This window comes from Styela clava, chromosome 3 (assembly GCF_964204865.1).
Source record: "Styela clava chromosome 3, kaStyClav1.hap1.2, whole genome shotgun sequence".
In the NCBI taxonomy this organism is placed as follows: domain Eukaryota; kingdom Metazoa; phylum Chordata; class Ascidiacea; order Stolidobranchia; family Styelidae; genus Styela; species Styela clava.
The window spans coordinates 22,694,821-22,720,538 of NC_135252.1; the positions used below are offsets into that span (position 1 = coordinate 22,694,821).

Below are 25,718 nucleotides of genomic sequence, written 5' to 3' on the forward strand. Positions count from 1 at the left end.
AGCAAATGTATTGATTTGTACAGAGTTAATTGAATTATTTATGTTGATGTAATGCAATTTTGCTTGCATGACTAACATATGTGACCCGATGTTTATCCGATATTCTCGACGTTTTTTATATAATGGAAATGCAATAAAACGTCATATGTTCTTGGAATCGGAAATTGTAATTTCCGCTTCTTCGGCAACTACATGCGAAACATATGGTTTACGACACTTGTTTGTCGTTGCTTATTAAGGGAAATTTGAGGCCTGATTCCAGTAATTAATATACATAGTCATGCTCCTGCGGAAGCCATTAGTAAATGAACGGTAACTATAATTGATAAACGAGTTATTTGATAAATAATTGTTGGTAAATGATTTGTTTCGATAGCTAATGGACGACTTGCGTAATTATGAAATAGTTTAAATATTCCATTCCAATAGGTTATTACTGATATTCATAAGCGTACACCATAGTTGCCATTAGAGCATCTGCATGTATGATTGTTTTGAGTTTTTATTGATTAATTTAGTATAAGTACAATGGGGTTTTGGGGCTGTCAATGTTGCAATATACAACTTAAAGTGTTTGGCATGGCTCAGAACGTTTGAAAATTAGCCAAGAACGGAACTGGTTGAATGAATGGCATCGAGTCCTTGGAGTTTCTGCGCGTTCATGACTGATACCGTGCTGGTTACTTATGGAAAGCAGTGTTGCATAATATAAGTGAACTCAAAATGAACCCTCGCGATGAAGAAGGATCCTCATTGGTGGCATTCCCAATTGTTAGTCATCAGAGTTTCGATGTTGCCTTCCATTAAAGACTAAACGAGGTCGTGAATTATTTATTCGAAAAATGTTTAGAGTTCTATCTCTACAATATATTTCATCATGGCAATTATTTTACTGTTTTGTTTGTTTTTAATTGTTCAATTATTTTGTTTATTTGCATCACTGGCTTCGGTAAATTTCACTTCATGGCTGTCATCCGAGCGTGTTGGATTGTTTTTCCTCGTGGTGCATTCTAATAATTTTAATTAGGTTTGTGGTCTCTGCGCCCCATGCTGGGCTTATGTTCCAAAGACCGCACAAATTACAAAACATTACGTCGACTGAAAAAATATCCCTTTCTCTCGAACACGTCAGAAATATAGTCGCTGGCACGAGACGAGCTGTTTGTTTACTTAGGTTGAAGATAAGGTGCCGATCGCTAAATATGAGTTTCTCTGTGTCGTAGAAAAGCTAACAAGTGTGGAAAAGTGTGGTGGTCAGGTAGAACTACAGTTAGACTCTTCACTTTATATATTTGTTTTTGAGAAAAGTTAGCATTACTTTACGCTCAATAATATTAAGATTTTTGTCGTAAATTTCAATCTGTTGATTCATTTAAGGTTATCCAAAATTTTTGTAAACAAATACAAAAAAAATGAAATACTGAAATGAAATATAAAACTAAGAGAGTGCAGCTGAGTTCAATGTACAATAACCTAAATCTTTATAGAAAATCAATTAGCAAAGATATATCGATCTTTATATCGGATCAAACAAGGAGTACACAGCTTGATGGCGCCAGGCATGTGAAACGCCAAGATCAAGAATACATGCAGATACAACATGCTATGCATTCTGGCAACATGTCCGATAAACTGAATCAAAAATGGATATATCTATGCAAAAATACGCAGGAGGAATGCGGAGTTCATGGGAAAATAAATAGTCGTGAAAAGAATCATATGGAATGGAAACCATTGAGTGTTATCAGACTCTCACAAATGTATCTAACAAGGTGTTTGTTTCGTGGAATATTACATCGAAAGAATAAATACAGATCGAAATTATTTGCCCAAAATGGATCATCAAGTTGGATTACCTTATTCACATTCGTGATATACGTCATTTTGTCTACATCGCCACCAACAGCTGCTGATTACTATTCAGGTGTGTTTATACGTGTATATTTTGACCCCGGAACAGTATTTGGAATGAACCATATTTAAAACCTATTTATGGAGTTGCAGAATCTTTAAAATTGCAACTACAGCTGCATGAAAGTAGACTATTTACTTATTGTACACTAAACCAATCGCAAAATTGGACCATTAATTATTTGCAATTTTACTGAATAGTCCAGATTACTGTAACACAATGCTACGTCATTAGGAACGAATTGTTTGTTATTAACATTGGAATAAATAGGGCGGAAAACAATATTACTGAATGAGGACATCGTTCGTCAAGGCTCACTTGCCACGGATTATTTCCTCATGACGTTGTTTCAAAATTTAGGAGTATTATATTTATATTTAAAAACGCAGATACGAAAACTTGCATTTCCGTTATTTGCGATTTTTCATAAATTGAAACACAATTTATGTATTTTGGTTCATGAGCCTTATTGCCAATTCAATATTCAATGTTAGATTTTGCGCGCACAAGAAATTCGCGAAAGTATTACACTACTGAATAAATAGGGATTTTTTAATACTCTGTAGTTTTATAGTAAAACTGAAACGCATGATTTGTTATATAAATAAATTCGAATTTAGTACCAAGTTCTGTTCTAGGTCAGCCCTACGAACCTAAATCAAGACACACGACCTCGTGATGGATTTATTGTACAGCGTGAAATTTCTAGTGAACCTCCTCTATGCAATATGTACAATAAGTTTCGGTATTGATGGAATGTTTCCCGCTGCGAAACCGTTGAAAGCTTGGGACTTAATTTTGATCGAGCGATTTCTTCTTGTGAGCAGAAAGTAATTGCTATTTCGCTGAAGTATAGTTTGATGAGCATTATCGTGTAATAGTTTTCTGACATCTTAAAAGCATGACTAAAATTAATGGCATTCCACACACCGATGCGGTGCATTGCCAACCTTGGTCAATTTGGTCAAAACTATATTCTTTTGGGGTGAAGGGACTTGATATCAGCCGAAGTTTTGAAATAAAAATTTTCAGTACATACTATGTGAAAATGTTTTTGGGTAATAAAGGCACCCTTCAAATTTTCTAGTAAATGAATTCATTTATACAGCTAAGTTCTTGAACATTACATAACGATTTTTGCATGATAAATAATGAAATTTAGCGTCTCATCTTTTTATTTCATCGAATCATTTAGTGGATTGTACCGAGACAGAATTATTGTAGTATCACAGTAGCGTGTCATGGTTCTAATTAACATGGAAATACCATACGTTGACTAATCCGAAAAATAGAATAATCGCTTTTTTCTGAACTTTGTTCTGTGCGTCACTCGCTTCCGAAACAGCAAACTTCCCACTAGTTGTTGTGGTTGAAATAATACGATTACAGAATCATCGTCATATTATTGTATGAATCATTTCTAGTTGTTTACTTCTCATTGATAGAGAAATACTCTCAGTTGTAACTGTATACAAACCGCTATTGTTTACACCCGGCGTATAGTATGACTCATTCTGTATGGGTGAATGACCGGGAGTAAGAAACGGAAAATATTTAGCAATTTATACACTAGCTTGTACGGGAAAACAAAGCGGTGCTAGTATTTATCTTTTGTTTTTAGCGATGTTTAAATGGTGAGGATACAATTCTCCTATCTTCTTCATATGGCAAGACATCTTGTTTGAGTAGATTGACTTTCCATTTTTTAAATTTTGTTAAATGTTTCATTCCGACAGTTACATGTAAATCATGCGTGATTAATCGATAGCCCGTGTAATTGATATCGCTTTAAGTGTGTCATGTCGGCAACTTTGATATGTGTTATCTCCCCTGCTTTATCAAGACAAATTTGTTCAGTATTTGATATTCATGGTTAAGGTTATATGAATTAAAACATCTAAATATTTCTTTAAATGTTACCTTTTTGCGTTCGTTTATTGCTAAATGTGCCACAAAAAAGGGTTGATTATTAAGTAAATCAAATATCATTTTGAAGATATTTCAAGTCGACCTTTCGATTTTACGTAGCAACCCTATCCACATGTTAATATCTGAATAAAATATTATCAAATACCTTTTTATTTGATATTTATTCTAAAGGTCGTATTTTCACAGATTACGTCTCAGTTATCATGAAGAATTACACCTCAAGCGCATGCGATGGGGAGTATTTGAGAATTGATTGTCCTACGGGAACATCTATAGATATACAGGTAAATGTTTATAATTGTTAGGATCAGTGATGTATTCTGGATTTGAGTCCTAAATAATGGTAACAGTACAACGGTTAGATAAAATAAGCTTGTTTTACGTAATCCAGCAAGACATTTAATACACAAATCCCTATTAGATAGTTACACTATTATTTTGCCGCAATAATTTGTTCACAGGTGTATCTTGGCTAAATTACGTGCCTTTGTATGATGTTTGTGGGATTTGAACGTTTTAAAAATGTAAAATTCTCACACAAGTTTCTCACGATTTTCTGTCTCGAGCGTTACCAAAGGGCCTGTTGTCCCTGTTTCAATAGACTATAATCGTTTAAGTAAACACTTCATCATAACCAACCCACTTGCGAGCTATTAAAATGATGTTGAACACAATTTCAAAAGTTTAAACTGGTTATAGACTGGCACTGTTTGGTTTAAAAGTACTCGTTTATTTCAACGTAATTTGACAATGACTTCGCTGTTTTAATTCTTTGCCTTAGCTCAAATACATCAATTTTAACTTTATATTTTATTTCTACACCAAAATTGCTGTACACCCAAGCGCCGATAACTACAATTTGGGACGAGAATCATTTTATTTAACTTGCTATTCGCGGTTATGACCATAAGGTGCATATTTCTAGGAGTTGTTTTTAAAATGTGGCTTCACTTTTTACCGCATATATTTATATTATAGTGGAACAAGCAAATTTAACTTGCATTCATAATTTTTGACAAAAGTAATTTGGTATTTTTGCAGAAAGCCATGTATGGAAGAAAAGTTCCAAGCAGTGTGATGTGTCCATCTACTACAGAGACTGGATCTGGATCGAATGAAAAAGTCGACGAAAACACCGATTGTGAAGCGGTAACATCATTTGAGGTGGTTGCTTAAGCGGCGATTCACTTTCTAATATCAAGACTCAATGGTTAATGTAACCAGTACAAATCTTGATATTAAAAAGCATGTATGCTCATGCAGATTGAAACGTGATTGTTAAAGGAATATTACCATCTGCATGTTGTCTCTCTATACATGAGGTTAATACTTTCTTCAGATAACAATTTACCGCAAGAATACCATGTAAAATAAACAACGTATAAAACCACAAACATTAGAAATGTGTGGCGTAACAAATTTAGTACCACGTCCCATAACATGTCGACGACGATTCGAATAATATGATTACATTTATCAAATCTCAATCAAATACAATACCATTCAAACACCATAGCACACTATAATTGGTTTGCAGCATCTCAAATCGAATCACATTCGTATATATAATAATATCACATTAATTTTCTCCGTGATGCACTTTTGACCTGTGACGCAAGTCATAATTTTTGCTGCTTGTCATCTGCTAATTTAAAAATATTACTTCGCTAGCCGTATTTATAAATCAAGTACGATGTGGTTCGAATACCATACCAAACCAAACCATAATCAATTTATAACAGTTGGAACCAAACCACGTACTTGAGCATACTATAACATTGATTTGCCCCGTGATATACATTTCACTTGATTTTTGCTGCTTTTCATCTACTAATTAAAATATTACTCTGTTACCCTCATTTATCAAAAACTTATCAAAAACAACATTCCAATGTTTTATACTTCATTTAAAGTTTGATATCGACTCACACTTTTTCAGAAATTGTACCACTGATCAACCTCGTGGTGGCTAACATGGACCTAAACGCGGTCAATATTTTTTTGAGTAGATACTTTTTAATCGCGCCATAGTTTAGTCTGCCTAACTACATTGATGTTATTAAACCAGGGTACAGTAACGCATGGGCGATTTGACTGACTGATTAAAGTGATTATTACGTTGGTGACTATTAAAAACTGCTTGGCTTAAAATATCATAATTTGGATTTAATGCAATTGGCGTGTACTAGCACAATGCTCTATCGTTAAGATAAATACCCAAATCGGGTTTAGATTTTAAATCCAAGCGGTCGATGTTTAAGTTTTAGTGTTTTGTTCAAATCCTTGCATAAGGCAAATGCCATTTGGAATACGCATTATCCAAATTACTTTCGCCATTTTCTTACGGTTTGTATGCGAGTCCGTATGACTCCAAAAACAACTATGTTTCGGCAAACCCAGGTCAGCATTGTTTGAACAGCAAACACTCGAGTTGATAAATTGACGAAATATTATCAGGTATTAACAGAAGTAACGGTCGAATGGAATGTTCAGAAAACGGGGTTAACACTTTCTTCGCTGCAGTATAGGTTGAATAAATAATTTTCCCACATACCCAATGTTAGAATGCGACGTACGTGTAAATATTTTGACCGGTTATTTCAAATATTCGTGTTGTAAATAGTACAGCGTTGTACAAATACAGAATACATAGGTTTTAACCAAAATACATATGTATGATAAGGCTTCGGCAATGATATGCTGCAATTATTGGTCGCAAATATGCATGGCATAGTTTCTCTCTGCTTCAATCTCCGTAACGCTCTTTTTGCTATTAACCTCTGTTAAGCATGGTACATGCGTAAACTTTACTATAATACATATTAGCACAAACAATTACATGCCGATATTATTATGTTTATTACATTTATAACATTTAGTACAACACTTACATTTTACCTTTAGAAAACTGGCGCCGAATGCCAAGACAAACGAATTTGCCGATTACTTGTTCATAGAAGAGTATTTGGACAGGATCCATGCCCAGGAACCAGTAAATATCTCACCGTTCATTACAAGTGTGCGCCGAGTAAGTGATGTTGGCCTTGAATTTATTTTTAGATCACAAATATATGGATACAAGCGTTTCATATATATATATATACTAAATGCTATGATGGAGAAATATTTTAGCAGAATCAAAACGGTAAAAGATTGACCGTGAAATCAAAAATCTGCTAATGGTTGCAATCAATGGGAGTGACATTTTGACCTCAATAGATTCGCAATGAACGAAACCTCCAAGTGGAATTTATAAACTGACCGAACATATACTTACACATGAAGATCTTTTAGTTTATGTTTTGTCTTCACTATGAATCGCGAAATTAACCCAATTGATTTGAACGGTTATCCAAATACTGCCAAAAAGTTATGAGCACTCCCTAGTTTTTTGTAAAATATCATTAATATACCTTTTTATAATTATTTAATTATTTTTACAGAGGATTTTCACGAGTTGTCTACATGCTCTCGACAAACCGTCAAGCTGAGATGCAGATTAGATACTGTTATATCTATTTTTGATGTCATTCCATCCGACAGAAATAAGTGTTCAAAGGCCATCAACAAAACCAGTATGTCGGTTTGAATCATATATTGTATTAATCTCTATATCTTTCGTTTCACATAGTTCCAAATTTTTGAGTTTTCTAATGGTGGTTAAGCACGGATCGAATTTCGCAAAGATAAATCTACAATTATAAAAACATGGCTCAACAAGGCTGTCTAAATATAATTTATAATATATTTCGTTGGAATGACCTTTTATTTTTTTTCATAACCTTGTTCAGCTGAAGTTATTACCCTGTTGAGCTGGAATTATGTTTAGCACATCCCCCGCCTTCCCAATGTGTTATCGAATTTAGCAGCATTTGCTGATATGAAGAATTCGATTTGTAAAACTTCTCAATTCTCTGTTCAGTGGCTATTGCTTGCCTATCACCACGTTTGCCTATTTTTAAATAATGTATCCTAAGCTAAAGAGTCGCAATTAAGATTTACGTCTTAAATTTAAATTGAACGTGATTCTTGTCACGTATTTCAAATACCACTTGAAATTTTGCTGCACCAACAGAGATAGTTTTTATCTTATGGCAATATTAAATGCTTACCCTGTTCAATAATAAACTCTTCAAAATATACCTCTAACCGCTATGCCAATAAAAAGGTTAACAACAGACCACCAAAGGTGAATAGTTATTTGATAACGTTCTCACATGTTGTTCTAGTATTCTGAGAACCGATCAGACGTGTGGTTAATTATAAAAACAAAATTCAACAGAATACTGCAAGATATGAAGTGCATCTTATACTTCGCCTGTAAACTATTTTTCTGAATTTACTTCTAATTTATCTTGTTGTTCGTAAAGCTACTGATAACTATGGCAAGTGTTTTGCATCAGATTTGACTCAAATATTACTAAAACTTATTCGGGTGTAAATAATATTACCTCATAACGCTTCTCCATATTTCTTACAGATTGTGTTATGAGAAAGTCGGCCGTTTTAGAAGACGTCACCTCGAACTGTCATTCAAAAGAAAAGTGTTCCTACACGCTGCCAAGTTCATCTTGCTTCAACCATATGAAGATAGTACATACTTGTGGTAAGCAACATGTAGTGACTACATTGTATTGCTTTTATAGTTGATAATAGGAGACATTAAACTTGACAAAATGGTGAATATACCTGTTGGAAACAAATGAAAACTTTGCATTTTTCGTACATGTGTATTCATTTTTGGGAAATAATTTTTGCGCCATCCCAAATACCAGTATAGAATGTGGTATTTTTTATATTTTCTTTGATGATGGACGACACCTGTCACCTCCCTTTTACACTCTCTCTTAACCCCCTCTTAATTCCCCACCATAAGATAACAATGATGATATATAACAAAAACGAATTTTCCTTTTAACGAACACAAATAGAGGATTAGCGACGATATTTTTGGACAAACAAAATAACGTCATGCTCTAATAAACCTTAAAAGTTGTCTAAGTAATTAGCTAAATATAGGGTTTCGGCAGATTAGAAGTATGGTATATGTGGAATAGAATAGCAGCTACAAAAACTTCTGCAATGCCCCTGTAAGTACAGTATATGTAAATATGGATAGGAAATAATACTCGTTAGCAATGGTTCCAGGGTGTATTTCATACATATTTTATCTAATTTTTTCTATTAAATATTTCAGTTAGATGTTGAATACATGTATTTCATTTTCTCATTGTCAAAAAAATTGTGGTTTCCTCATGTATTATGATAGTTATAATATTATATATAGATAATTGTCTCCTTTATCTTAACTTGTACACCGGAACATAACATATCAAACCCCATGCAAACAGCGCATTTACAGTAAAATGAATTAGTAGGTCAGGGCTACTCAACTATTTTTATCGAAGGTCCGAAAACAAAACTTCAAAATTATTTGGGTCCGGTCTTTCCAGAAGTGATATTTCGGCATCCTTAAACGAGCACTTCCTCGACCGACTAATGATTAGTAGCAAATTAAATTTTTTTATTATGGTGTTATAATTCTTTTCGTATATATTCAAAACTATGAAAGTCATTTTATAATAGGAAATTCAAAAAGTGGGGCTAATGATCCAAAATAAATAATTAGGTGCGGTCCAAATCCAATACTCGAAAGGTCCGGATTCGGACCGCGGTCCGCTAGTTGAGTAGCCCTGTAGTAGGTGATATGCAAAGCCAAAAAATGTTTTGTTGTCCATGAAAACATGGTAGCACTCTGCACTGGTTATTGCCTGTAAAAAATTCGTTTCGGAGCGAAAGTAATTTACATTTTTCCATTGAACTTAGTTGAACTCAACCAGGTCTTGCTTCATATCACGTCAACACTTGATAAATTTTTTAATATAACAGCTATGAAAAATATAACTGGTTTTAGAACTCTTGTTTTTGCGACAAAGAACACAAATAGTTGATTTACCACTGATGTCAATTTTATGAATGGGAACTGGATACGCTCTAAAACGCACGAATGCTCGAAACTATTATTGTCTTCTTTCATATTAATGGATTTGCCGCCATGAGTTATTTTGGTAACATTTTGGATTTGTGAAGCTTTTTTGAATATTGAAGTGATTTCGTATTTGAAATGGAAATTGTTTTAGTACAAGCATCCAATCTTCAATATTGTAAAACAGATCGCTTTTTATCACTTAATTTAACCCTATAAATTTAGATTGGTGTTTATTCCAATAGGGATTTTTTTCGGGTTGGGACTTTAAATTTTACGTTTATAGTTCAGAACTCGTTCCTTCTGTAATGTTTCACATTTTAGTGAACCCTATACCGAATACAGGGATCAGAAATTTTCATCTATTCCGTTGTTCGACAAGGTATAGCGCTTTCTACGAAGTTCGACAAGATATAGCGCTTTCTACGAAGCAAACCATTCGACTGAAGATCGGGGCTATATATTCCCATTCCCTATTTGTTTGGTATGCGTCAATATAGAAAACTGGCGATCAAGTTTTATAGGTGTACTGAATACGACTTTGAATTACCAGTACGACTTTCTTAATCTTAAAATATTCAATGCAATTGCTTAAAATACTTTTAAATATCAGTAAATATAGCCTGAACTACGTAACTCATTGGTATGTCCGGAAAATGAAAGGGAAAACATCCTTGCTTGTGAAACGGAATTTTATATGTTATTTATCTTAAATTGGTTCGGTTTTAGTTTGGAGGGGAAAATAAACAAACAAGAAAATTTAGGTCGGTGTCAAATATCACTTTGAAGCGATAAAACGTAGTAAAAAGACTACGGAAAGATAGGTATAGGTACTAAACCATACCTGGGAGAAAATAATTGAGAGCAACACAACAGAGAATCGCGTGGATACAAGTGGAGGGCAGAAAGGTTACAAATTTGGAACCTTCATTTAAGAATAGTGGGGAAAATTTGAAAATGGAGTGTTGTTGTTTATTGGGTTATTTCCGTTACGTACTCCCACTGTAAAAGTTGACAACTTTGTTTCGTTAAATTGTTTGTTATTTGTTAATATATGATATCGTGTGAAATTTCAGATGTTATGCAGGTCATCAAATATTTTCTGAAGACGTAACAAATCCTTTTTTAGGAGAAGTTCCAAACAATAGTATTTCTGTTCCCATGTTCTCGCTATGCTTGATATGAAATGTAAAGGAAGGATATATGGACCGTCAGTAACGTACTTGATAACACGTTTGACAACAAACACTCGCCTTCACTTAACCGAAACTATCAGGAAAAAGCTTGATGTTGGATTTTTTAAGTGTTCGTTAGATGTGTGTTAATGCTAATTTGTATGTGAACATATTTATTAGGAGATTGGGGTGTTGGAAGGCAGTTTTGTTGCAATGTTTTTTTTATATTTTTCAATAATATTTTTGCATGTCAATTTTATTTGTATCGCAACAAGATAGACATCTGGTTGCCGACCATGATTGTAAAACAAGTTCAGAAAACTAATGGCAGGTGCGCAACAACTGCCTAAGATATTCACTACACCTGGCAAGCGTTAATTCATGTTTAAACATATGTTAAAAATTTGGGCAAATAATTTTTTGTACGTCAGTTTGCTTAGCATGTGTTGGACCAATCTGAAAAACTGAAGAATGTCTTATATCTATTTTTTGGTGAATATGATACGAGGGTCGTTCTAACGAGTTAAAATATTTACCAATTATGATTGAATGAGCTTGTATTTTTACCTCATTCGATTTCGTATGAGCTCAGCTTTATATAAAAATGGAAGACGACACGACACGACTGGCCATAATTCAAAATTAAGTGTCGGAAAAATCAAAGTCTAATTATATTAATATATACCCATGATGAATGACATCATGAAAATCATCTATTGCTACTATTTCATCATAAATAAAACAAGTCCAGATCAAATAGATATATAGTTACATGACAATCAATACGAGTGACAACAATAGAATATTTTGAAGTTATTCCCATGGCGTTCTGTATCATGTTAGCATGATGGACAGTTGCTAGAACAGGTTTCAGAAGGCGGTTAGCAACAGTGAATATGGGAAGAAAAGTTTTTGTAGAAATTATGATTAATTTAACTCTATTTAATGTAGAAATTCGTACTTTGTGTTATGTACACAATATCAGCAAAATGTATACCCGTTGAAGCATTCAATACATGTAAAATATAACTTCTTTCGCCTTCCATACACAGATCATTATGATTGTTTCTGTGGAATTCTGGGTGGTACTATGTGTTCTTTTTGTATTGTTTGTTTTGCTTGACCACACGTTTCCTTTCACATGGAGAAATATAATCTCACCAATAAAATAGTGTATACCTAAAAGAGAAAATTGTGAATCGACAAATAGTTACGTCAGAAAAAATTTTCGTGTATGATAATTGATAACCAATATTTATCAAAGTTTGGTTTAAAAGTTTTGTTTATTTGAAAATTCCGGTATTTTTTCATTACATGAATGTCTTTAAATATTCTGATACTTTTTAGGTTTACCTTTAGCTTATTTTAAGTTTCCATCAGTGACGACTTTCAAATTGAGTGGAATATAGGTCACTGGGATTTTCTGCAAAAATGTCTTTCGCTGTTTTTAAATTTTTGTTCATAGTTTTAGTTACAGGTGAGTTTTAATATAATTTTGACTTTGGCATTTTTCGAATTTCACTATCATTCATGAGGGCATTCTCAGGCATAAATATATACATAACTAAGTAGACCACAACGCTTGTGTGAAACGATAATCTTATTTGTGGTAAAATATGACAAGAGTTCAGATAACGTAACGAGAAATTAGCGTGGGAAACGATAACTTCCTACATGGTGGCGATGATGTACACTATTTTTATACATACTCCCGCTGTATTAATATGTGTTTACCAATAATGATGCCCACTAAATTCGAATTAAATGTTTCAATGGTCATATAAGAATAAAGCGATTTTGCTTGAAAATCAAAATAGTCTGAGTGATCTCATCCTACCGTTAACTCGAATCAGGTACATATTTATCAAGTTCTTAATTGTCAGGTATATCATCAGAGAATAGGTATAGACATGTTTCATTTCATGGCGCGAGATTTCAATCGAAAGTAAACATTTTACGTCGTGAAACACAGGCTGACAAATAGGACTCAAACATCAGTTGGCTCGCAATGCGTAATGAAAACTTACTGACTAATGAAATATTATCGTTGTACGCAAAATAATATGTCAGTTTCAAGGCTTATTGTATGTTAGTTTTCCGAAATGAGTCGTAAAAACAATCTGAAAGCGGATATTATTTCATTTAATAATAGTGTAATTATGCACAGCATCAATATAGTTTCCAAGTGTGGTTTCCTCGTTTATCGCAAACCATTCGAACGTTTTTTGGAACTCACTCACCGACAATTAAATGTGTCTAAATTACTACCTACACGTAAATCCACCTGTATAACTGAATAGATGAACGTCAAATTTGGAGTTTTAGTTCGACTCTAAGATTGAGACGCAGGAAGTCGAAACAGCCTATTATTTGTCCTAAGTTTGTTTGGTCAACGCATCAGATAAAATAGTCAGTCAGGTAGCTTTTGTATGAGAATCGTATTGGTGTAGCTTTAGAGGCGTATAAAATATAATATTCTATCTTCCTTATTTTACCAGGTTCCAATGGGTTAGTTAGCACACAATTCTTTATTATTTTGTTCTAACAATCACTGTAGAACTTTTCATTTTATTGATCAATTTAATTCTTGGAATTGTTAACATTAAACAACGACTCATTATAGTTTGTAAAATTGAAAGTATTTGACAGATATCATTCGATTTTGAAAGAGAATGCGAACTAACAATAGAGAAATTTAGTTCAATTGTATTGGGAGAAATATTATAGTTCAGATATTTATTAACTTAATAATATATTTATAGTTGACTCGTGCTTTCAAGATAATATTTCAATGTACTGCGAGTGTTCGAAATACCCGGCGATTTGTATGCTCGCCAAACTGTCTATGAAACTATTTTGATTTCACGTACTGCCGCTTGTTTTGTCCCTAGAATTCGTATGGGGTAGAGTAACTGCGTAGTGAAGAGGTTCTGTCTCAAATAAATTATCCGAGAATGTGGGTGGCCTCTGTGTGTGTACTGCGAATTGTAGTCCACTATGTAAAAAACAATTGACATTACTATTTTATTTACTTAGAACGGCCCGGAAACTAAACTGATAAAAATGCTTCTTGAACTCTACTTGAAAGATCAAGTGGGGTCATTGAAAGCAGGTAGACGTCAGTTGGGTAGGCTATGCCACTGTTATTTCAGATCATTTTAATATACTGAGAAATTAGATTATCATCAGACATTCGTAGGGCAGAAATAAGAAGTTTTACAACTGAGAAATTGTTTATGTTAAATTACGCCGAAAAGGTAATATTTCCGAAATTGAATTGAAGAATTCATTCATATAGGACTTGCTTCTGTTAGTTTGAAAATAAAAAATTATATTCGTTTCGCATTAGTATGAAACTTCAACAGTTTTACTTATCTAAACGTAGAATATGTTTTAGACTTCGACTAATATCAGACGATTTTAAATTACAATAAAGATAGGCTCTGTGTCCGTCAGTAAATGGAATTTAATGAGTTTAGTTCGGGGTTGGAATATGGATGACCACTGACTTCAGATGCCAAGCTCGATGACGCAACAAACGCTAACTATTTGTTGAGCAAACATTCTTGGACACATACTATAGGTATCCATTAGTTTTATTTGCAGTTTAATAGTTGCTTTTAAATGATATGAGACGTTTTTAAACTTTTTTCCAACGTGATGTAATAAAAACAGGAAACTAAGTGTCTTTGACAAATAGAGCGTAGAATGTTGTCTGAACAGAAGTGTTGAGATTATATTACCCATATCTTAAAACTCTGCCAGCTGTTTTTAGTCACACTGTCAGGCGGTTTGTACAGCAGGCAAGTTCTGTTCAATTGCCCAAGTGCTGCATGTGTAAGCAGAATGTTTTTTTTTTCATCACGAAATCTTATTTGAGAACGTTAAACCAAAACAGCAGAGGCAACCAGATGTAATAAAGTAGATAAAAGATGTTCAGTTATGTCTTTCAATGAAGATTTATGGTGTATATTCATTAGAAGAGTGGTCACTACCAAATCAGCTGTAATATGAATAAACATATGTGATTCATTTCCGTTGTACCTGTAAATGACATGTGGTTTTATTTTTCTCAAGCAAAATTTCTTTTGCGCAAGATTATTGCCCCACTGTGTTGTTTTCTGGAGCATTTTGTCAATAAACTTCATTTGCGATTTAAGAAGGTATGGCCCTATTAAACGAATATCATCCTTACACCACATAGCTTTGTATGTCTCAACTTGTCATAGTTTGCTTATTTCTTGCTATGAATATTGCAATTGATTCAATTTTCTGGAATATTCATAAACTGCTATTTGTAAGATGGGCATTAAAATTCATGTGAACAAACGTCATGCTCATGCTAAACGTGTGTGTCGTTTCGAATTACGGAAAGTTGAGCTTCATCGTATAGAATTACGAGCCTACTTTAGTGAGGAAGTTTTTGGGTAAAAGATGACTTAGATATTACACGATTCCAGTCAGCAGGTTTTACACATTGATGTGGTAAGTGTAATTTTAATATTTAAATATCAACCTCTCTCTAATAGAATCGTGGTTGACAGATATAAGGTTATGAAAACTACCTACGAAAACTTGATTCCCAGCCTTCGTGTTTTCTATGCAAATTTCTGTGGCCAGTTCACTAAATGCCAGATCAGACGTCATTCATTGCTGATATAAATTGTTAAACCTATATTAGGAAAATTAAAGTCTGAAAATCAAATTCTTGATATACTGATATATGATTTGCGGGAAAAAGCGACTTCAAAGTACTTGAAGTTTTTGCGACGGTATTGAAAGAAAACGCATTTCTCATTACCTAAATAGCTTTTAACAATTGCCATATTACCCACTCAGGATAGCTGTTTTGATACGCTCTATATAAAACTTCATCACTCGTTTCGAGTTTTCAACCATACAACAGGCAGGTCCTATAAGTTTCTTCCTGCGTGACATTTTGAAAACGACTGATCTTCAAAGATGGCCGCTTTTACAGCTTCCTGTACCCACAGTACTCGTGAACGTGGCAAATATTTTTGACAATATACGATAATATAAAACAAATTTTACTTTTAGTATACTTTTCAAAAAAACTACAGCAAGACTTCATTTTCATGTACTGTTTTACTATCAAGTACTATTGATATTCAGATTCGACATATTTTCGGATACATTTAAAGATGTCATACTTCATACAAATATACATGGTATAGACTTGGGTATTATATGGATCAACATTTGTTATAGTTCAGTTCCGATTCACGCAAAACTTTTCAACTGATTATTTTTTTAGTTCAATAATTGAACAGACCCCCAAGTTGACGATTCCATAAACATGTTCACAGCGAAGAGCAAATGCAATTTCCAAATATAGTTTCTATGTGACAATTGACTAAATCTCTAATCTCTGTACGTCCGTTTTATATTTGTTCATGAACCGGATATTATATTTGTTTTAACCCTGCTAAAACGCTTAAAGATGAAAATCTTTGATATACATCTGTCTATTTGAGCAGAGATTAATAAACGGCATTTGAATTATTGTTCATATCTTCCCTGAAATATTAAACGATATCGTTAGCGGACTGTGTTATATTTCAATATATGTATGATAGATTTTGTACCTTTGGGATGTAGCGTTTAGCAGTATTATAAAACTAATTAATTTAAATGTTAAAATCTGCAGAAATTCTCAAGAATTGATAGTTGGGTCAGTTGTAGGTTCATGCCTGTCTAACCATGGATATTTAACGTTTGTGGGCCATGTATTTGAGACTTGGACAATAGACTCATTGGAAATGTTTAATAACTATATTTCAAAAATGATCATACATGAAATTTCAAATATTTTGGCCAAATTGAAACAATTATTCGAGTTTGGACCGAAGAAGCAATATAATTAAGCAGTTTGCAAGAAAACGTTTCAGTTTATGTGCTTTGTTTGACTAAATCTAAAATTAAAATATCGTTGAAAATCCCCCAAATAATTTTGGTATATATATAGTTGTATAGAATTATACTCAAAATGACTATTCCTGTTTCGAACACAAATATTGACCGTGGGGGTTCTGAGTGACCTTTTTGTTGGTTTACCGCCCATTTTCTACTTGACTGCGTTTTGACCCTGCGTATCAACCAATTATCTATGCTCAAATCATTGCCAATCTATGGATCATCTTTATGACTCAAATTACTAACCCATTGGGTCATGTTAAATCGTTTGGATATGCTGCATATGCACCATAACTCAATTACTGCAATGGTGATCACTTAATCGATCGACCTTAGTGGTATCTATATTGTACAGTTGAGTGAAGTAAAGAAAACGATACGGACATTTATGGATATATGTGCTTGAAATACACATTGAAGCTTTGAAGGGCTGTCGTGGTGATTAGAAGTTATTCCTAAACTATTGACTTTAAAAAATAAGGGGAAGTGCTTTGAACTCAATACATATACATGTTTATTCATTTCAAATAATGTAATGTATGTTCTATATACGCGAATCACGAAAGAGTTTTTTTTATCTATTATCAAGTACCTAATCGACTAGGCTTCGGGTTCAGTAATTTAAGTCAAATACTTTTTCTGTTAGTTGGACTAATTTATTGGCGATTTATTGAACTGTAAGATCATGTTATTTCCAACAGGTGCTTCGGCTTATCAAGGCTTTGAATTGACACGACTGGCATTCAGCTTGAGAATACAATGCTTTGTAGCATAAATAAGTCGAGGTGGGATTAACTTTACGGTTTACATTCGAAAAAAGCACTATATTGTCGTAGATACTACATTGTAAATTGATATCCATGTATTTACTTGTTTTCAGCAAAGTAAATTACGTTGAAGGTAAATACGCTATATATATTCTTAGAGCATATAAGATTGAATAATTTATAAAAATGATAGAAAATGCTGAAGCGTAACATTCAATGTTTTGAAAAGAATGCAGCAAGGGCAAAGTACTGTGTTTTCATTTTGACTCAACGCTTCACGCTATATCATAACGAAGGTCAAAGTTGACTCGGTAGTGAATACTCTGGCACGTTTTGTTGCAAAACAACAGGGTCGACTCGAGTTAAATAAGGTGTCGCATTTCGTGTTATCTTTAATTAACGAGTTGTTGCTTCTAACCAAATTAGAGCGTGAACACGAGCTGTTCCCAGTCTGTGGCCTGACTTGGTGAAGCTCCTTTTACAGTCACTCGCTCGTTTGTATAGTTTTAACGTTAAAGGCTAGCTTTGAAGGAATGTTATCACATGTAGTACACGGTAACATGTTAGGGTTAACACTACAAGTTTCTTATTGCCATAGGAGTGTCATTATTTTGTTACTTGCAATCGAAGTTCGATGCCTTTTACTATGGCTTACCCTATTTACCTCGCCATGTCAACACTGTGAGACTCTGGTCTGGCACTTTACTTTCTATGGTTACGTAGACTGTGGTGCACGAAGTCGACATTCTTTTGTTGAAACGGCAATTGCTTGGTATGTACCACCACGTCGACTTGACGTACCTATTTTTTTTTATTATTCATTAAATACCATATTTAGTTCGATTTCATTCTATTTATCATGTTTCTGTTAGACTTCCACAGGGGGGCCGCCGCCCGAAAAACTAGTATTGGTTTCGGCGTCATCTTTCACCTTGAATGCATGTCTTGTGAATAATATTGACTATATGAATCACTCTGTTGTTTAATATATCTTTGAAATTTGTTTTTTATATATATTATAGTATGAATTTAATATTAACCATGCTAACTTTCAAATATGAATAGTCAAATTTTTTAAATACTCCAAAAATCGACTATATGCAAAATTAAAGACGTTGACCGCACATATATGTGTATGCTCTTACTCTGTATTTTATAACTAACTATTTAGTATGCATTTTGGCTTTTGACTACTGTTGAAGCTTGAAGAATTTGCAGTAATTGACAATCAGTCAATCTGGTTTGTTGTTAGAATTGGAAGTTTTTGTTATCACTCTCGTTATGCTGGATGGCCATGGTATCAATCGATCACGTATATATGGCAGATGCCCTTTTTCTGCATAGTTCGTAGATGTCTTTAATGAAAATATTGCTGGTGAAGCCAATTCACTTTCACTGAATAATTCAGTCTGTGTTTATATAAAGTGTAATGGCTAATCGAGTAGAGCCTATCCGGCTTCTATATACCACATTTTAGTATAGAGTAAAGTATTTTCTATGTAGTGTTTTAATACTAGCTTTAGTAACGTTTGTATTAATCAATGTGCAAGTGAAAACTGTGGATATGGAAAGATTATTCATGAGTTTGTGACGTATGTTATCAAGAAGTTGTATTTTTCACTGAGAGTTTGTAATATTTACGTAGATAGTTGGCGTTCATAAAGTTCCCACGGAAGAGTTAAATGAACGCGAGAGTCAAGTTGGAAAGCATTAAGAATGACTTTTCAGCAGTAGCTTAGTTTTTTTGAGCTAACCTCTAGCTAGATTAAGCATTTATGAACTTCCTCTCTTTGAAATTCGTTTTCATAAAAGTGTTTCCCAGGTAGTGTTGACTTGAGTTGTTTATTACAATCATAGTGCCAAGTTCTATGTACCAATATATCTGTCATTAGTATGAACTTATATATAGTTTTACCACTCCGGTGTAGTTTTGGTATTGGTAGCTTTGCAACTTCAGTTGATTGGTTGAGCCATAAGAGGATAAGATTGGTTGAGCCATAAAATCTTTTTAGAGGCGGATCACCATCAGTGTTTTGTGTTCTGAAAATATAATTTTGCGTTATGAATTTTATCATTACAAAGCATATATGTGTATATCAACGAATCTTCAGGAATTGGTATTATTAGTAGTGGTCCAAGTTAATGAAATAATATTATCTTTAATACAATTATATATAGACAGAAGGTTATGCTTATTGTTTTTATAATTTCATTTCATATTTCCTTTACAGTTCCTAAAGAGTTTTTAACCTCGGAATTACCTTCTTCTGTTCGCTTACTGACCACGACATCTCCTGCCTTGGACACTACACAAGATTGGTCAACTGAGCACTCTACTGTCGTACATTCCACTGTGACTACATCTATAAACAGCAAAGGTATGTTTCATACACTTGAGTTTTATTTGAAGATTATATATATTATAATTTGATTTATTAATATTAATGATAATAATTTGCGGTTCAAACTGTTTTCCATTAAACCATATTGGGGACTAGTGCACAAAACAGACAATTGCCGCACTCAGTTACTCCTGACAAGATCTTTAAAAACATATGTGAATAATAGTCTTGCTTGCTCTTGGGCATACATGCACTAAATTATAATAAGGCAATTATAATATAATAATTCTCATAATTTTCAGTTGTCCTATTTTAATAATATTAATTTAATTTATCTTCGTGCATTTTTAAATTGTGAAATGGATTATCGCATGTTTAGAATTTTACATCAAATTCATTTATTTGTATATCTGTATATAAGTGACCAATGAACAATCATCATATAAATGAATAATTAGTTAGAAGATCATTTGATTAGGAGTTTCGTTTTTTAATAATTCCAAGATGAAAATGGTGTCTTAAATTCCCAATGATATACACCGTTGTCAGTCCTCAAGTTCTTGAATTTGGAAATCTTTGACGATTCGAAGTTTGTTATGTGATATTGAAGTATTGTTGGGGTCAATGTTTTTATTGAATAAACAAGTCAATAAATGACCAACAGTCGTTTTAACTCATAATTTTCAATGATATCCATAAATAATATGAGTTTTTTTTCATGGACATTCAGAAATGTGTTCTGGGGCTAAATTGATTTAATTTTGTTGTGTGTGTCACTAAGTTTATTAATGAGTGCCTTTTCCACTATTATTGTCTATGGGAAGCCGACATGAGCTATTCTTTTATTGGCCTTTCGTAAACGGATGTTGATCTAATATATTATTAGTAGAAGTAATGGTCTTCCGTATTTCTAAGTTTAAATTGCTTGTGGTCTTTCATTATAAAGTACACAGTTTTTATTACGCAGGTGAATCAACATCGTTCTCTCCGACATCTACCTCATTTATAATTGAAGATACCAGTGCAGTAAATTTATCAAATACAACAGGCGACATTTCAGGTGTGTATGTTTGTTTTCTGGCGTTAAGTTGGACCCAAAGTCATATTCCAATTTCTATTGTCATTCTCCAAGATGAAAATATTACGCAAGGATTGCCACGTCATTCAATACCAAATATTGTCACATTAATTAGGTTTCCTTCAGTAAAAGCCTCCCACATAATATCCGTTTCTCAGTCGATATTTAATCGACTTGATACTCAACATCATATGGGCCATTCCTAATAAGAACAGTTCATCTTGTTTATTTTAAGTCGCCTATTTGTACCCAATATAATTTTTATTCTGGTTTAGTGTTGTTCATACCATACAAATGTTTAAACGCTTCATTTGATTTTCAAATATTCGAGTTTTAAGGTAGGGTAAACGTAAGAACACTTCGACTTTGGATTTAATGACACCGTTATCTTGTTTATTAATTAACGTTTGAGTCACAATTGGGTATATGGTATTTTACATAATATGCGTGAGCCAGTTTGAAATTTCAAAAATCTAGAACTTTGGCTGTTAATGACATTCTTTCTTGGAATACATTAACAATATTTTAATGCCGGAAACATTCCATTATCGTTATTTGTGTATTTACTGTAAAACGGATTAGTCTGGCTGGTTTCCAATAATCAATGCGCTTAGTGTTTTCATTGTTCGGTGTACGGATACATTTCAATTAGGGGAATATTATTTAGTTATTACCAAGGCTGTGTATCGTGTAGTTTAAAAAGTTACTTTTACGTAAATGATGAATACTGTAAGGCAACTTCCAGGTAGGTTGTCTACGTCTTGATTATGTTGTTATGAAACAACATTGCTTTGCGTGTGTGGTCGCTGTACTGTCATACCTCAGAAAGAAAATAACGATTGTTTTGAAATTGTTTTTAAAATTGTTTTGAAATATTTTTTTTGAATCAAAAACGTCGCTGAGTGTACGGTTAGTTACAGGTTGCAGAGATATAATAAATCGCCTGTGAAACTTCATAAACTATCGTTTCCTTATAGAATAAAGACCCAGATAAGCATTGACTTTAATACTGACCACCGTTTCAGCTCTACGTAACATTGAAGTTACATTATCTTTGTTATTTGAACGATGAAATATTATAATCAATCGGATATAAGTTCCATTATACGGTTGAATAGGCTTTTTGCTGATTTACAAGTCAAATATTCAAAGTATATTTTAACACAGTAATATGCATGCTTGCCTTTTTTTTTATTTTACAGCAGGTCGAACAAGATCGCCTCCAGGGAATTTCACCACCACGAGCTATAATTTGCCAAATAATACCTCTGACTTCACGGGGAAAATAAATAATGAAGATGACGTAATTATTAACAACGACTTTCCCATTATTAAGGATCAGAATATGGATACTAGCAATAACTTTTTACCATGTGTCAATTGTACCTCGGTCAATGTAGCAGGATCGGGAAATATCTATGACTCGATGATGGGATTATATTTGTTTCTCAAGGGTAATTCAAAATTGTTTCATTTATGATATAGGTTTAATTTTACAATTTTATGTTATAAGTTAATTAAGGAGCATATGAACACCCGCCTTCCCCAGTCTCTTTTATATGAATATCCGCATTGGGAGATCTTCATATGATTCTTGGATTTTGTAAAAACTCCCCCACCCCCTTACCATTCCATTCAGGCATAGCCATATGAAGATACATCCACTTCCCCAGGCTAGATATTATGTAGATACTCGCCCCTAGTAGGTTTGGGATCTTTATATGAACCTAAGTTATTACCACTTGATAGATTGATAAGCGAGTGTAAATCGACTTACGAATAGACTTGTGTGTTGATTTAAAGATGCCTTCAACATCATCAGTTGCATTTACCCCGCGTGTATTTAACGTTTGAAAAAAAACTTGAAATAATTGAATACAGCGCTTTGCAAATACAGAAATTAGGAAATTGAAAAAAAAACTGCTTCACAGATCAGGTGGATATTGCAAAAATGTTTTTCTTTAGCTATCTGCTATTCACAATTATATATTTCCAAAATACTGATATTTAATTTTTAAAATACATTCTATTTCATTCAGAAAACAGCGACGACATTGTTATCGCAATTCTTCTGGCAGTAGTCCTGGCTCTCCTACTAACTATTTGCGTTCTGGTTCTACCTTGCAAGTTCAAACACGCAAAGAGGAAAGAGAATAAAGCTGAAGAACCTACAGAAAATACAAGACTAAACGTTCAAGAGGAATATTCGCCACCTGCTGTCCCAGTTGAAGAGGTAAAAAATACAACATAGAACAGCAATATGCGCTTAGTAGAATTTTCTACAAGTCTAGTGGGGGATTAGATTCTTGGATTATTAAATGAAAAAATTTCCACATTATTTTGTCACTCCTTCTTCTATTATGCGCAATAAACAGATATTCGACCGTGCTAACAGCTTGGTTAAATTAGGAAATATTTTTGATGAATAATTGCTTATTTCCAGCGCCATCTAGTGGACGTAACTCAAAATATTTTCCGACCTTATCCCGTGGACTTATTTTTGCAATATATTATAGTGAAATCAGCGGAATACTATATATTTCAAATTGAACATACAATGCAAAATACAATCAGAATGAAATAGAACCAGACAATAGCAATTGTTTAGCAAAATTAATCATCAGCATGTTATCATTTTTTCAGGATGAACACGAGAATATGAGTCTTATGGGTTCAATTCTTCAACGATCTGTTTCTTCTACGAATACACTTCAGCGTCAACAGATCACTTCCACTACACCGCAGAAGAAAAAGAAAAAACAAACCGTCCAAGATGAAAGTAAAAGCAGCTGTGGTCCTCAATCAATTTTTGCCAAAATTTGTTGCAATTGTTGTTGTAACAATGCACCATGGCAACGAACTCGCATATTGAAACGTCATCGTGGAGATGTATACCGTGTCACCCATCGGTATTCGTCGTCCTTGGAAGACGAAGAACTTGCCGGTCGTTTTCAATCGAGGGAAACTTTTCCGGTATTTAGTAGGACTGATGACAATGTTGATAATCAGTCACCAATCCCAGCGTTAGAAGATCATGCCAATCGTTCAGAAAATACAGTTGCTTCGTCAGCACCTCCAACAACACAAGAAAATATAAATTTTAGACCGATTTCTAGATCGACACAAAGACATTATAGTGCAACTCCAGAACCCGATTATACAAGAAGAACTAATCAAACGTTTAGGCCAGGAGTACGGCATGAAAGCCAGCGCAGCGATCCCGCGCTCAACATATACAGTGTTCATAATCAGTATAATACCACACAACCCATGACAGCACCAACCTCGCCAATAATAAGCCATCAAGCAAAAATTCCAAATAATTACTTGAACGGTACTCATAATCACTTCAACAATCACGCGCAAGTGGCATCGACACCAAAGTCTCCTCAAATGGGTATATCATTGACTCACAACTCCCAATTGCACATTGCAGGAGCACATGTTGCACCACCCCAGTCCCCTCGGACTCCAAAGTACACTCCGCCACCAACTCATTTTTATAGTACTCAGCAATATACTCCGAGTTTTACGGAGGCATTTGAACAATATGACAACGCGCAACAACGTGATATGGCCGTCCGAAAGAAACAATTCCATCGGCCCCAATACAGCACCCAGTACAGTCATGAGTATAATCCAAATAATGGTAATTACTCCGGTTACTACACTCAAAACAATTATGGTGATCAATTTGTTCAAGCTGTACAGAGAAGAACAATTCCGTCCAATGCCCGGACGGTTGATCTTGCCGCCAACGCACGCACTGTGGACTTATCTCATGATAATTCCTTATCTCGAAATTCATGGTTAGAAATTCGCCGTAGTTCAATTTATGATAATTCTTTGCCAAGAAACAGTGAAATGTATGAATATTATAATCAACTTCAACAGCAAGAAATGCATCATAATCTTGTACAACATCACGATTTGCCTGGTTCTAGAAATTTGAATCATTACTATTAAAGCTAAAAACAGCTAGCTATCAGAAAATTATGCACTTTTTTACAAAAATATGGAAATATTCATAAAATAGCTAACTGCTTACATTTGAATTTCAATTTTTTAAAATGTTGTATTTCATGACAAAATTTGGTCTTATTACCACCCCTTCAATAACACCCTGCCACAATAGTGACCAACACATATGACGTAACAAAGTCGATTTGCGAGATGTTTTGCGATTTACGAGAATTTCTTTTTTAACTAATTGTAAATAGATTTCGTCTAAAGTTATCCAAATAGGCAATAAAGGATACATGTGTTATTTCGGATTGGAAAATTTAGATATCAGTTTAAAAAGTAAAACGCAAAAATATGAAATGTAGCTCTAAATCGTGTTCATATCTGTACTTTTCTAATTTACATTTTGTTCCTTCTTGATTTTATGATTTATTTGTTGCGTTGAATCATTGTGCACAAAGCAGTGTTTTCATACTTATTTTTTTTTACCTTTCTCTGGTGTTTGCACGGTGCATACAGGATTAATTTAAGAAATAAATCATCGTGATTCATACTTGTATTTTATAGGTAAAAATGGACACCTCTCCTTAGTTGGTACACATGTCCGTAAAAATTTAATTCATTTCGGAACT

The 25,718-nt window shown here is 33.7% G+C and overlaps 1 protein-coding gene across 3 annotated transcripts; it reads left to right on the forward strand.

The window, feature by feature from the left end:
• Positions 1-1,378: 1,378 nt before the first annotated feature.
• LOC120342132 (uncharacterized) lies at positions 1,379-25,129 on the forward strand. 3 transcript variants are annotated; one of them, XM_039410825.2, is made up of 11 exons: positions 1,379-1,924; positions 4,028-4,125; positions 4,883-5,005; positions 6,746-6,869; positions 7,285-7,416; positions 8,322-8,447; positions 19,935-20,081; positions 21,013-21,105; positions 22,326-22,577; positions 23,163-23,356; positions 23,767-25,129. In XM_039410825.2, exons 1-11 carry the CDS (start codon positions 1,426-1,428, stop codon positions 25,087-25,089), a joined length of 3,111 nt encoding a protein of 1,036 aa, XP_039266759.2. In that variant the 5' UTR covers positions 1,379-1,425; the 3' UTR covers positions 25,090-25,129. The 3 variants fall into 3 exon arrangements, with proteins under 3 accessions (XP_039266759.2, XP_039266760.2, XP_039266761.2); XM_039410826.2 differs by having other exon boundaries at positions 22,329-22,577; XM_039410827.2 differs by having other exon boundaries at positions 4,883-4,990.
• The last annotated feature ends 589 nt before the right edge of the window (positions 25,130-25,718 follow it).